The sequence below is a fragment of the Sinocyclocheilus anshuiensis genome, unplaced genomic scaffold (genome assembly GCF_001515605.1).
Source record: "Sinocyclocheilus anshuiensis isolate Anshui unplaced genomic scaffold, SAMN03320099.WGS_v1.1 scaffold532, whole genome shotgun sequence".
NCBI classification, from domain to species: Eukaryota; Metazoa; Chordata; class Actinopteri; order Cypriniformes; family Cyprinidae; genus Sinocyclocheilus; species Sinocyclocheilus anshuiensis.
The window spans coordinates 1,037,224-1,052,625 of NW_015555819.1; the positions used below are offsets into that span (position 1 = coordinate 1,037,224).

At 36.5% G+C, this 15,402-nt stretch overlaps 1 protein-coding gene across 1 annotated transcript in view; it reads left to right on the top strand.

Annotated features, from left to right (window-relative positions):
- Nucleotides 1-15,402, top strand: part of LOC107675245 (ATP-binding cassette sub-family C member 8-like) — an 80,376-nt gene that overhangs the window by 34,361 nt on the left and 30,613 nt on the right. The window contains exons 14-18 of the mRNA XM_016469523.1: nt 1,042-1,150; nt 6,539-6,655; nt 6,757-6,829; nt 9,454-9,559; nt 15,008-15,040. Of these exons, the coding sequence (XP_016325009.1) occupies nt 1,042-1,150; nt 6,539-6,655; nt 6,757-6,829; nt 9,454-9,559; nt 15,008-15,040 (438 nt within the window). The remainder of the gene's footprint in view (nt 1-1,041; nt 1,151-6,538; nt 6,656-6,756; nt 6,830-9,453; nt 9,560-15,007; nt 15,041-15,402) is intronic.

A 15,402-nucleotide genomic window follows, 5' to 3' on the forward strand; every position in this document is an offset into this window, starting at 1 on the left:
AGAGGACCTACAATAATGTACAGTATTTGAAAAATAATGTGTTTTTTGAACATTAAAGCATGTCAACATATTCTGCTACACCAAATACACAAAATAATGATCTTTTAAAAAGCATCATATGACCCCTTTAAACTTATATTTTCCTTTTTTTTATAACCCAGACTTCTTCTGCTGCACCAATTACATGGTACAATTTACGACTTAATCAGCGGCTTAAACAGTCGCTCTGCATATGACAGTGATTTACAGCCAACAACGCAGGTTCAGGATTTACAGGTTTTAAATAACCACCCAGGGATATAATGAATCGTCCCCATGTGTGTCTCATGTCAATGTGTGGTAAATCACGTCACATCAGCCGTGCGCTTCTTCTCTTCTCATCGCAGATGCACTCTCCTGTGAAGAAGAAATGTCTGTCTGTGAGCCTCAGGTTCAGTCTCATCAACCCAGCCATGTGGAACACATTTAGAGAGGGAAGGCTGTATTTATAGTTAACAAGCAGGTCATAGATCAGTGCTGCCTGGAAAACACGCCACATGTGCCACCGCTCTCAATATATGACATGAAGGAAATCGACTGGCCACTCGTGATCAACATTTTTCATGATAGCATCAGCTGTTTCCAGTGACTTTACAGTATCTATTTGCAACAAAACACTCTAGACTAGAGAATAAAATGCATCTGTCTGACGTCTCTAAGTCTTGTTTCTCTCCGGATTTATCTTCTGCATGTTGGGCCGTGGTAGTATTTCAGACTGGAATTGAATGGCGAGCAATAGACAGAGCAGGTTTTCTCACAAAGTATGATTTCCTTTCAGTGAATAGAGCTATACTGTGATAATTGCATAACTCGGTGTGTGATATTATTGGTTACAGAGAGGTATATACTTTAGTCCTGTTTTATTTTCTAGGAAGGATGTCACAATGCCACCAAACTGGAGTTATTTCTTGATATTTGAGCAAGTAATTGGCATATAAGTAGAAAGTCCAGTTGTAGTGATTGAATATGGAATGACATACTGTATTGTTTTCTTCTGGCCAGTGTTCAGAAGCTCAGCGAGTTTTTCTCCTGTGACGAGATTGGAGGTGAACAGGAGCCCAGAGCGACTGTCCTGCCCAATTCAAGCAATCACAACAAGTATCAAGCCCTGGTAAGTGAAGTCAGTTCACCGTAAACATTTATTCACATCAAGAATGAAAGAAATGGCAGATGAAATGTAACACCATGACCCGAAAGTAGTTTTTTTATGTCTTTATTAAATTAATGAAAATAATGTATTTATTCAATAAAAAAATGCATGAATGGAAATGTGACCTTTAAAAAAATCTTGATGTGTATAATAAATATAATGCGCACAAAATTAAAGGAACACTTTGAAAACACATCAGATCTCAATGGGGAAGAATATCACGCTGGATATATATACTGATATGGACTGAGTAATGTGTTAGGAACGAAAGGATGCCACATCGTTTGATGGAAATGAAAATGATCAAGCTACAGAGGGCTGAATTCAAAGACACCCCGAAAATCAAAGTGAAAAAATGATGCAGCAGACTAGTCCATTTTGCTGAAATTTCATTGCAGCAACTCAAATTGGTACTCCGTAGTTTGTATGGCCCCCACGTGCTTGTATGCATGCCTGACAACGTCGGGGCATGCTCCTAATGAGACAACGGATGGTGTCCTGCGTTGTTTCCTCCCAGATCTGGGCCAGGGCATCACTGAGCTCCTGGACAGTCTGAAGTGCAACCTGGCAGCGAAACATAATGTCCCAGAGGTGTTCTATTGGATTTAGGTCAGGCGAGCGTGGGGGCCATTCAATGGTATCAATTCCTTCATCCTCCAGGAACTGTCTGCATACTCTCGCCACATGAGGCTGGGAATTGTCATGCACCAGGAGGAACCCAGGACCCACTGCACCAGTAAAGGGTCTGACAATAGGTCCAAGGATTTCATCTCCGATACCTAATGGCAGTCAGGGTGGCATTGTCTAGCCTGTAGAGGTCTGTGCGCCCCTCCATGGATATGCCTCCCCAGACCATCACTGACCCACCACCAAACCGATCATGCTGATCGATGTTACAGGCAGCGTAACGTTCTCCATGGCTTCTCCAGACCCTTTCACATCTGTCACATGTGCTCAGGGTGAACCTGCTCTCATCTGTGAAAAGCACTGGGTGCCAGTGGCGAAACTGCCAATTCTGGTGTTCAATGGCTAATGTCAATCGAGCTTCACGGTGCCGGGCAATGAGCACAGGGCCCACTAGAGGACGTCGGGACCTCAGGCCACCCTCATGAAGTCTGTTTCTGATTGTTTGGTCAGAGACATTCACACCAGTGGCCTGCTGGAGGTCATTTTGTAGGGCTCTGGCAGTGCTCATCCTGTTCCTCCTTGCACAAAGGAGCAGATACCGGTCCTGCTGATGGGTTAAGAACCTTCTACGGCCCTGTCCAGCTCTCCTAGAGTAACTGCCTGTCTCCTGGAATCTCCTCCATGCTCTTGAGACTGTGCTGGGCGACCTTCTGGCAATGGCACGTATTGATGTGCCATCCTGGAGAAGTTGGACTGCCTGTGCAACCTCTGTAGGGTCCAGGTATCGCCTCATGCATCCAGTAGTGACACTGATCCTAGCCAAATGCAAAACTAGTGAAAAACAGTCAGAAAACATGAGTAGGGGAAAAATGTCAGTGGCCTCCACCTGTAAAACCATTCCTGTTTTGGGGGTCGTCTCTCTGATTAACAACCCACTCTGCTACTTAACGGACCAGATTAATATCCCAGGAGTTCAATTGACTTGATGCTATAATCTTGTTAAAAAGTGTTCCTTTAATTTTGTTGAGCAGTGTAGAAAAAATTGTTAAAAATGAATCAAGTACATTATTTATTATTAATCAAATAAATAATTTAATAATAAATACATTGTTTTTATTCATTCAATAATAATAAATTAAAAAGTGACCTTGTATCTGCAATTGATGTGAATAAATACATTTAAAACAAACAAACAATCAAATATATAATCAATTACTTACAATTATTTACATAAAAATTAGTGCTGTCAAATGATTAATCGTGATTAATCGCATCCAAAATAAAAGTTTTTGTTTACATTATATATGTATGTGTACTGTGTATATTTATTATGTATAAATAAATACACACACATCTAGTATATATTTTGAAAATATTTACACGTTTATACATTTATATATTCATATTCTTATATTTTATATTATATAAAAATATATTGAATATATACAGATGCATCTAAAAAAAATTTGAATATCATGAAAAAGTTAATTTTTTTGGAACTTATTTCAAAAAGTTTGAATAAGTACTTTTGTACTTTCATATTATATTCTAGATTATTTACATGTAAAGTAAAACATTTCAAAAGTTTTTTGTTTTAATTTTGATGATTAGAGCTTTCAGCTCATGAAAGTCAAAAATCCAGTATCTCAAAATATTAGAATATTTACATTTGAGTTTCATTAAATGACCATCCCTACAGTTTAAATTCCGGGTATCTCTTGTTCTTTGAAACCACAATAATGGGGAAGACTACTGACTTGGCAATGATCCAGAAGACAATCATTGACACAGAAGGTCATTACTGAAAGGGGTGGCTGTTCACAGAGTGCTGTATCAAAGCATATTAAATTCAAAGTTGACTGGAAGGAAGAAATTGGGTAGGAAAAGCTGCACAAGCAACAGGGATGACCTTGAGAATACTGTCAAGCAAAGCCGATTCAAACACTTGGGAGAGCTTCACAAGGAGTGGACTGAAGCTGGAGTCATTGCATCAAGGCTACGTTCACACTGCGAGCCTTAGCGCTCAATTCCGATTTTTTCTCAGATCCGATTTTTTTTGTATAGCTGTTCACATTGTTGTTTTAAATGTGGCCAATATCATATTTCCAGTGTGAACAGATCATGATTCTGAACTGACCCGCATGCGCAAAAGAACGATACGAACAGGGTTTCCAGATTTTCACAACAAAATCCACCCAATTCTTTCTCAAAACTAGTCCAAAACTTGCCCAATCATGTTCAGGAAGGTAAACATCGCGTTAGTGTCAACCCACAAAGTTGAAAAACATCCCGCGGCAACAGAGGAAAAAGTAGCCCAATTCCGCGGGGAAAATGTGGATTTGGCAACACTTGCGTAGCGCGCCGTCATACGGAAGTAAACATGGATATAAATTAAGCGATTATGCGTTTATTTATAGTGTGATCTGCTGCAGAAGCCAGCGAAATTATGCACAGGCAATATGAAAAATAAAGACAAGGATGTGACAAATGGAAGCAGAGTTTTGAAACTTTTATGATACGAGCCCTCATGTTTTGCTTGTAGAGTTGTCACTGTTAATACACATGAGTTCTGACACATCACACTTCCACTGATTACCTTTAGCTACTTTCTTGATAACTTTTTGGGTATGTAAAATCTTTGAAGTGTTTCCCGTTAGCGTGGAATTATGACGAATGTTGATCTAGAGTGACGTAAAAGCCGCATGAAATCCGACATGACCGTTCACACTGCGGTCGCATTGCAAAACATCTGACATGGATCAGATTTAGTACCAAGTGGAAGTGGCACAAATCAGAATTGAAAAGATCAGATTCCATGCGGTTTGTGCTGTTCACACTGTCGTGACAAAAACAGATCTGAGTCACATGTGAGCAAAAAAATCAGATTTGAGCCACATTTGCCTGCAGTGTGAACGTAGCCCAAGAGTCACCACGCTCAGACGACTTCAATAAAAGGGCTACCAAGCCACTTCTGAAACAGAAACAATGTCAGAAGCATCTTACCTGGGCTAAGGAGAAAAAGAACTGGACTGTTGCTCAGTGGTCCAAAGTCCTCTTTTCAGATAAAAGTAAATTTTGCATTTCATTTGGAAATCAAGGTCTGGAGTCTGGAGGAAGACTAGAGAGGCACAGAATCCAAGCTGTCTGAAGTCCAGTGTGAAGTTTCCGAAGTCAGTGATGATTTGGGGTGCTGTGACGTCTGCTGGTGTTGCTCCATTGTGTTTTATCAAGTCCAAAGTCAATGCAGCCGTCTACCAGGAGATTTTGGAGCACTTTATGCTTCCATGTGCTGACAAGCTTTATGGAGATGCTGATTTCCTTTTACTTTCCTTAGACTTTAGCACCTGCCCACAGTGCCAAAACCACTTCCAAGTGGTTTGCTGACCATATTACTGTGCTTGATTGGCCAGCCAACATGCCTGACCTGAACTCCATATGGAATATATGGGATATTTTCAAGAGAAAGATGAAAAACAGTTGATCCAACAATCCAGATGAGCTGAAGGCTCAATAGTGCCTCAGCAGTGCCACAGGCTGATCGCTTTCATGCCACACCTCACTGATCCTGGAGTTTGTGCCAAAGGAGCCCCGACCAAGTATTGAGTGGATAAATGAACATACTTTAAAGTATTTGAACTTTTCTTATTTGCAAATCCTTTTTTTGATTGATTTTAGGAAATATTCTAATATTTTGAGATACTGGATTTTGGACTTTCATGAGCTGTAAGCTCTAATCATCAAATTTAAAACAAAAAAATCTTTTGAAATGTTTTACTTTACATGTAAAGAATCTAGAATATATGAAAGTTTCACTTTTTGAAATAAGTTACAAAGAAAATGAACTTTTTCACAATATTCGAATTTTTTGAGATGCACCTGTAAACATAACATATTTTTCTTAAATATATACATGCATGTGTTTGTATTTATATATACATAATAAATATACACAGTATACACTATTAAAATAATATAAAATATATTAAAATAATGTATTGAATCATTAATTTATTTATTCAATAAATACATACTGTATATACATTAATTAATTGAAATGTGACCTTTTATGTGAAATTTGTTTCATTCTTGACGTGAGTGAATGACTGACTGAATGAATGAATGAATGAATGAATGAATGAATGAATGAAAAGTGCCTATCATCTGAAATTTTATTATTAAAGTGAATAAGACAAATTATTAAACAATTTATTTATTCAATAAACACATTAATTAAAATGTGTCCTTTTGTCTGTAATTGTTTATTTTAATTAATAAATAAATAAATAAATAGTGACCTTATGTCTGAAATTAGATTCATTCTTTATAGGAATAGTATTTTTTTTCTGTAATGATCTTTTTTTTTTTTCATGGAATGGTCTGACATCTAGTCTGAATTTTTGTTATTATTATTATTATTATATGGAAAAAAGCTGTGGATACATTTTCATATATGAATATGCCCACAGAAATGCATTATTTTGATTAAAAGTCAAATTCTAGTTTTTGATATGAATAGGCCTTAAGGCTTATGCTGCCACACTTTCACTAATCCAGCCATAGGGATCGCAGTATTGTGTTATTTGTATTCATGACTGTGTCTATACATTATTTATGTTTGTAATATCACAGTACCGGTCGGCATGGAGAGGTTAGCACTGTTAAAGAGGCTGTTCACGCCGAGCTTGATCAGATTTGATGTTGTTTTTCTCACCTCTGATAAAGCCTCTGAAGGTGGTGAACCGCAAGCGACCCGTCAGAGACGACTGGAACAGCTTCGCCCTTCAGAGCGAGCAGGAGGATGAGCCGCTGGCAGTGGAGGATGAAGATATCTGCATCAAGGTGAGACTATGCAGGTTATTTCTGTTCTCAGGCAGTAAACAGGAAACTGAGCGCCCATTATGAATGAGAATAACAGTCGTCCTCCTTTATATCCATTCCAGATCACAAATGGATATTTCAGCTGGACTGATGGAACCCCAACCTTGTCCAATGTGAATATTAAGATTCCTTTTGGTAAGTCCTATCAAAAATACATCTACACATACTGGAGGTGGCACTCATGTTGCTTTGAATGTGGCTTGTGGTATTTCCTGATCCCATCTACTAACTTAAAACATATAGTTCACCCATAAATGAAAAAATCTAGTTACATTCCAAACCCATGTGATTTCCTTGTTTACGTGGAAAACAATAGGAGACATTTTAAAGAATGCACAGGCTGCTCTTTTCCTTACAATAAAAATGTTGATGGTTGCTTATGCTGTTAAGCTCCAAAAGGACATGAAGTATCATAAATGTAGCCCATAGAGTATGACTTGTGTGATATATTCTAAAGCCAAATAATCATTTTGTGTGTAGAAAAGATTGAAATTTAAGGGCCCTATCATACACCCGGCACAATGCAGCGCCAGGCGCGACGCAAGTGTTTTTTGCTAGTTTCAGCCCGATGCAGTTATCATTTTCACGTCCTACACCATGTTGTCTAAATAGCAAATTCCTTTGCGCCCATCTGTTTCCCACGCCCATCATGGGCGTGCTGGTCTGAAAACGAGGTGTGTTCAGGCGCATTGTTGGCGCGTTGCTATTTTGAGGCAACTGAAATAGACTGCACCATTGACCAACTAAAACCTGGTCTAAAGTCAATGGCGCAGTAGGTTTTTTTTGTTATTTAAAGAGCACATTAGAAATATGCGCCTATAGGCGGGTCCACAGCACACTCTGCTTATTACACACACAGAGAAGCAGCACACAAACATGCCAAATAATAAAAATTAAAGGATTACAATGTAAAAGATTATTATTGTGTAGGCTACATAAATATAAAAATGCCTACATGTCTTAATGGATAGTCATTGCATGTATCAGAATTCGCCTACCTATTTGCTCGTGCACGAGCAGCTCCGTTTCCTCTCTGGAGACGCGTTTAGTCTTTGCGCTTGCAAATTCCGCCATGTAAATAGTGAATCCAACAGAGCGCAACAGGCTCTTAAAGGGAATGGGAATTGAGACTCTGATTGGTTTATTGCACATTATGCCCAAAACACACCCATTACTCATTAAAAGAATAGGGCAACCTTTTTAGACCATGCGCGGGGCGCGCCGACTGTTTTTCCTGTCGTTAAACTAGCAAAAGTGGATTTGGACACGCCCTAAGTGCACCTGCGCCGTGCCCACAGTGTTGCCAGATTGGGTGGGTTCCCGCGTTCCCGCCTAATTGGACTTCTTTTGGTAAACAACCCTTTTAGACCATGCATTGGGTGCGCCGAACCGTTTTCCCCGTCGTTAAATTAGCAGAAGTGGATTCAGACACGCCCTAAGTGCACCTGTGCCTTGCGCTTTAGACCATGCGCTTAGATCGTTAAAATAGGGCCCTAAATTGTTATTTGAAAAACACAGATTTTTCATTTCAGGTGAACTATTATTTTTAGGGATGCACGATATTATCGGACCAATATCTGGATCGGCCCGATATGAAAAATTATGCCGATATGTCTTGCCGATAAGAGGAATACATGTGCAGCGGCAGCAGCGGCAGCAGCGGCAGCCTCCCCCGGGTCCTAAAGCTCGCTCAGTAAGGAGTTTTAATTCCGTAGGGGGCGCTGTTGGCCTCTTTCTATTATTTTAAAAACTGTTCTTTTGAACTTACTATTCATCAAAGAATACAGAAAAATGTTTACACAAAATATTAAGCAGCAAAAACATTAACTTTTTTTTGTATTTAAAATGAATAGTAATATGAATAAGCAGCAAATCAGCATATTAGAATGATTTTCGAAAGATCATGTGAGATGTATTAAAAAGAAAAGTTATTTCAGATTGTAATATTTCATAATAGGGATGCACCATATTATCACACCAATATAGGAATCGGCCGATAATGGGTTTAAATGTAAATGAATGACGCGCTCGTGTATGATAGCCTCCCCCGGGTCCTAATGCCGGCTTAGTAAGGAGTTTTAATCTGTAGGGGGCGCTGTTGGCCTACTTCTAATAAAATTAAAGCAAAATACACAAAATTATATTTAGACTGTGTTTCTGATTAAATAAAGCAGTAATTGATGCCATAAAATCATGAGTATGTTTTGATTTAAAGGTCAGAATCTATAGCTTACATAAACAACAACAACAACCAAAAATCACAAACATGACACTTAAATTAAATAATTGTATATATACTGATTTATTCATTAATGTGTAATACTTTTTAAGCAAATTATGAGCTCTAAAAGATTTTCAGAATTTTTACAACTTTTTTGCTTTAGACCATTTACAAGTGTTAAATCTTAAAATAAAATGTTAAGGTTGCCACTGCATCTTTTTGCAGCGATTTAATATAGTTTATTTATAGTTATTTTCAAATCTTCAATGTACTGGCATTATAAAATAACTTAATTATTGTTTATTTAATTCTAACAAATAAGTTCTTGTTCAAAACTAACCAAAATTTAAAAATAATTTGTTTATAATTTCTGCACAGGAGAGATTTGGTGGACAAAAGGAAATATATCGACTAAAATGAGTTGAAAAATATCGGCATATCGGCAAAAATCCAATATCGTGCATCCCTAATTATTTTAACATGATTTTTTGCTCCATGAAACCCATTTATCTTGATTCTTGATTGATTCTCTCTGCAGGTCAGTTAACTGTGATAGTGGGCCAGGTGGGTTGTGGGAAATCATCTCTGTTGTTGGCTGCACTGGGTGAAATGCAGAAGATCTCTGGCACTGTTATATGGAACAGGTGAGAATGCAGAATGCATTTTTTGATGGTCATGAAACATTGAGTTCAGCATAACATCTGGAGTGGTTGATAGTGTTGGAGACTAAAGGCCCATTCACACCAAAGACGATAATTGTAATTTGAAATTATAATAAGGAGTCTAATTCTGTGAGAATAGGGAAGTCCAAACTACAACAATAATGACATGAGGAACAATATTGTTGTAATCACTTTCAGAATGATGTTTTTCCAGCTGATGAATGTTAAAAACGTGACAGCTAATCAGAATCCACCTGACTTCAAAGAGCTCAAGCATTTAAACAAACAAAACTGCAGCGTTTGCTTATAACAATCTGAACGTTATAGTCTGTTGGTGTGGACACTAATATGGTTTCATAATACTTATCGCTTTTAGTGTGAATGAGCCTTGACAATAATTCAGCTAAAAACTAACTGCTAACTCGCAATTCTGACTTTTTTCTCACAATTCTGAAGTTACAATTGTCAGTTATAATGTCCAATTCTGGGGAAAAGAAGATAAAAAAAATTCCTTACAATTGCGAGTTTATATCTCACAATTCTGCCTTAATAACTCACACTTAACTGCATGTTATAAAGTCAGAATTATGGGATATAAACTCACAATTCTGAGAAAAAAGTCAGAATTGAGAGAAAAAAGTCAGAATTGTGAGAAAAAGTCAGAATTGTGAGTTTACATCAGAGAAAAAAGTCAGAATTGTGAGAAAAAGTCAGAATTGTGAGTTTATATCTATAAAAGTTTATAAAAGTCAGAATTGTGAGAAAAAGTTAGAATTGTGAGTTTATATCTATAAAAGTTTATAAAAGTCAGAATTATGAGAAAAAGTCAGAATTGTGAGTTTATATCTATAAAAGTTTATAAAAGTCAGAATTGTGAGAAAAAGTCAGAATTGTGAGTTTATATCTATAAAAGTTTATAAAAGTCAGAATTGTGAGAAAAAGTCAGAATTGTGAGTTTATATCTATAAAAGTTTATAAAAGTCAGAATTGTGAGAAAAAGTCAGAATTGTGAGTTTATATCTATAAAAGTTTATAAAAAAGTCAGAATTGCGAGAAAAGGAATTGTGAGATATAAACTCGCAATTCTGATAAAAAAGTCAGAATTGCAAGAAAGTAAGCCAGAATTGCGAGATACAATTGTTTATATCTTGCAGTTCTGATTTTCTTTCTATAAACTCGCATAAACTTTTTTTCTCAAAGTTGCGAGATATAATCTCTCAGTTCTGAGAAAAAAGTCAATTGCGAGGAAAAAAAAAAGAATTGTGAGATAAAAAGTCGCAACCTTGTTTTATTTTGTATTCAGTGGCGGAAGTAGGCTTCCATAAACAATAGACAAATTCCCATTTTTCTAGTTTAGCACATCAAAATGTTTACTGATGTAGCTGATGGAAATGCTAATTATTGCTAACATTTTGCAAGTGTCAACAAAATCTTTTTTTTTTTTAACTGTAACGGTAAATTCTGTGCTGACAATTCAAAGAAATGTTGAAAAATTTTGGAACAATTTTTGTTGAGAAAACGGGCTTTAACGCAAATAAATGTTGTGTTGCACGACAGAATTATACATGCGTCACCATCCCATTGAAGCGCTGAATGACAGCATGTGTCATAAGATAATTATCACTCTTCAAATGTTTATTTCCTCCTCGCCTGTCTTTCCCCGTTGAACACAGGGTTGTGGTGGAAAGGATGCAAGATGTGAATTTGCTGTTAATTGAAAAGCTCTAATCGATGGCAGAAGTAGTCACCCTAATTTCATACCCAGGCCTGGTTGAAGTGATTGCTGTGTTGACAGGACTGAATCCCATTTGTCCATGAGAGCTCTCTGAATAAGAGCACTGTGTGCAGAAAATACATTGTAACGAGTAATGCCTTTCATAAGGAGCTTGAAATTGCTTTAATGATACTGTGGATGTTTTGGGGATTGGTAATTTTCAGAGTCACTATTATATAAAGAAAAATTTCATAAGGGTCAGTAAAGTGGGTCTCTATTATGCTCAGTCTCTAGGTAATATAAAGTTGATTATCGTGTTACCAGCTTCTCTTAATGTTTCAAAGAATATCTGAAATAATGTGGTTGTTCAGTTTCAGGCTTGTGGAAAACACAGCAGGACCCTATAAAGGAGTAATTGGACTGCCACTGGTATTGATTCCCAATTTTGTGAGCCATTGGTTTACCCAGAAAGAATCAACATTGATTTTGGGGGAAAACCAGAAGAATTTTGGAAACAGGATTTATTGGAGTCATAATGAGGAATCAGATTTCCTTTATTTTGACAGTGTTCAATGTCCTATGAAAACAAGCTCTTTCAGAGCTCAAAACTTCCTCACTAGGCCAGAGAAAATTAGCATTTATTGAAAATAAGCTGCACATTTCACCAATGTGGTCGAAATGGAACAGTAACAGATCACCTTTAAAAAGATCACTGCAATAAAAAGGTCATAATGTGCCAGTGCATCCCATAATGGCTCAAATGTCAGCAGATAAAGGGCAACAGGGCCATTTCAGGAATACACTGTTGCCTCTGTTGATGAGCACTAGAAACCCTTCCCTCACCCTCTATACGTCACACTCATCTGACCTTCAGGGGTCAAACAGAGGCTGTGATGTTCCCATCCACCATCATATCAAGTCCTTTTCACAAATTAGTCACCTGTTCATCAGTTCATGCTCTCATACAGGCTATTAGTGATTACAGTGTTGATTTGGGGCTTGTGTTTTGATGTTCGCTCATGCTTTTAAGAGACGCGTCCAGGGTCAAGCACAATACAGAAGGGTGTTTGTTCAAGTGCCAGTCCATCCTGGCAACAACCAACCAAATGAACCCAAATCAAAGGGGCCACTTATGATAACAATGGGATTAGACAGACACTTAAAGTGCTTTAGATTAAAATATAAAGTAGATGTTCATATCTGTAAGATAGAAGCATGATTTGGAAGCAGTCATTGAAATGAAAAGGTTACCCTTTTAAACCGCCTGAATCGAATTACCGTCTCAGACCCGAAACAAATCAAGGCAAGTCACCTTTATTTATATAGCGCTTTATACAATACAGATTGTGTCAAAGCAGCTTTACAGTTTCAAACAGTAAATGCTCTTTAAATGAGTTAAACTTGAATAATGATGTATTTAGTTTAATGCGCAGACATTTTAAAGCAGCTCTAGCACCTCTTGAGTATTGAAGTTTGTTCCTACAACCACAATGCATAGGCCAAGCATTTGCTTATGTGTTTAAATACATGCTTAAAGTATCTGAACCCGAAGGACACCTGAATCCTACAGAATGACATAAGATGAATTATCTATGAGTTATTTGAGCACTTATCTTCTCACCATGAGCACATTCTCTCTATGAGAACCATCTCCAGTATTCAAATAGCTTGCATGGTATGTGTGCCCAGTAAGCTGAGGGTTAAGCAAAATGTATGTTATGTCTAAAAATAGACTACAAAGCCTTACAGCACAAAATATCTCCTTGAACAGTCATCTGGTTTTCAAGCAGGCTAAATGTGGGTCTCCAAAAAGCAAATGTTTATACTACCAGTACCAAAATTTACTGTATTAACTGGGTGTTGTCTAATTGGAAAGGAAATGGTCTTTACGTGTGATTGTTCATGTTGGATACGACGCTTCTGGCTGATGATCAGAGAGTACTGTATCTCAGGCGCCATGGCAAGAAAACCTCTCTTTTATCTGAATCATTTATCAGAGAAATGCCCACATGAATGACTCTCACAGCTGCTGATCTCAACATGTCATGCCCAAAACAGCGTAAATAAGATATTTGTAGTAAGTAATAGATAAGCTAAATAGTCTTTGATCTCTGATAGTTGTTGCTTGTAAACATTTACTGTTTCTGTTTATTTTTGTCTGATATTTTGTTTTATTTTAAGGAATCATACACAGTTTATGTAACATGCTAATAATGTTTTGTAAATAACTGCCAAAATGCATGGGTTAGAATTTTTGTAATTCTTTAAGTTTGTTTTTAAAAACAAGGTGGTGAGAGTATCAACGTTTCTTTTCTCAATCATTTATCATACAACTGTTTATCTGCCCAGATAAATGACTTTAACAGCTTGAAATGTCAACATTTCATGTCCTAAACAAAAATCTACAATTCAACATAGCGAAGTTAGCTGTCGCTATTTTAGAAGTAGTAAATAAATGAACAAATACATAAATATTTTGTTGTTGTTTCTGTAAACATTTACTACTTTGCAACATCACAAATGTTTACATTTACGTTTACATTTAGTCATTTAGCAGATGCTTTTATACAAAGCGACATACAAATGATGACAATAGAAGCAATCAAAATCAACAAAAAAGGTTAGGTTTTAAGCAGTTCTTGGTAATAATAAAATATAATTTAATAATTATTAAAAGTAATATTAAAACAGTATTTCATATATTGGTTAAGTTGTAATATGTTTTATATTTAATGTAAAATTTAAATATAAATTAAATATATTTAATTATATTTAAATGCAATATTTAAATTATTATTAATATTTAAATTTTAATTGTATTTACAATTTTATTGAAGTTCTCCAGGGCCCCAAAACCCCCTCAGACCCCAGAGGGTTAAATATAATAATTACATATATATATATATATATATATGACATATTGTCAAGCTTAGCACCTCTCTACAAATCCTATGTCACAGTTTTAATAATGTCAGTCATTTTATAATGGCACACGGTGGTTAATTACATCTCTCAGTATGGTGTCTAAAAATCACCTTCCTGGAACCGCATGCGTCATCTGCTTTCTACGGTTCTCCCTCATGTGGATTGACAGTTCACAGTACATTCCCATTAAAACAATCACTTAGAAAAGGTAATAAAGGTCAAAATGGAAACTGGTTAAGGCTAAACATGTTGCAGTAAGACTTAAAATCTCCAAAACAGCCTCTCTTAAATTGACATGTTGAGTCCTAGCTTAACTACAAAGCCATCATTGAATAACACTGAATAAATATTTATCTAATGGCTGTAGATGTGCTACAGTATTTTCTGAAAGGACAGAGCTTAAGAGCTTCGACTGCAGCTAATGCCTTCAGGCAGCAGAAAAGCTCATATTTATATTCCTGTTGACTTTTCAAGGACAATTTAGTTTTGTTAAGCCTCAGAGCTAATTTCAGTTCTAGTAGTGGCACTTTATAGATTTATTTTGAACGCCATTTTATCTTGCTTTCAGAATACTTGCAATATTACAGCATCATGCTTATCCTTGACTGGAATCTCTTAGAAATTACAATTAAATACAATAAATAATTCAATGTATTTATTACTGATTTTTAGCTCTGATTCATATTCATTTTTTTCTCAGCACAGTTTATCTGAGTCTATGCACATAACTATCTTTGTCATGTTAATTTCTCCTCCTTGTTGAGTTGCATTTTCTGTGTGTTCTTTTGCAGACTGCCCACTCTGGATGATAAAGGAAATGAAAGGTTGGTTCTTTTGTCTTACAAAGCTGCAAAACACAAACATAAACATTTAGCGCGTCCTGCAGAGTCTGTTAATTACTGTGTACGCGCTGAGGGTTTGTGGACGTGTCCTGTCATGCTGTGCAGTGCTGATGCTTTGCTCTGTGTTTGTTGGCATTAATCCCTTAGCTTTGTTCTTCAGGGCTGTGTAGTTCCTCTCATCCACTGTCAGCTACTTTATGAGGCCGTTATAATGACAACAACACATATAAATACATTTTACCATTCACTATAACTTTTTTATTATGTCTGCCATTATTGTAGCTTTGCATGTTTTGCTAGAGTTTTTGACATCTACATTTTTTTTTTTTTTTTTTTTTTTTTTT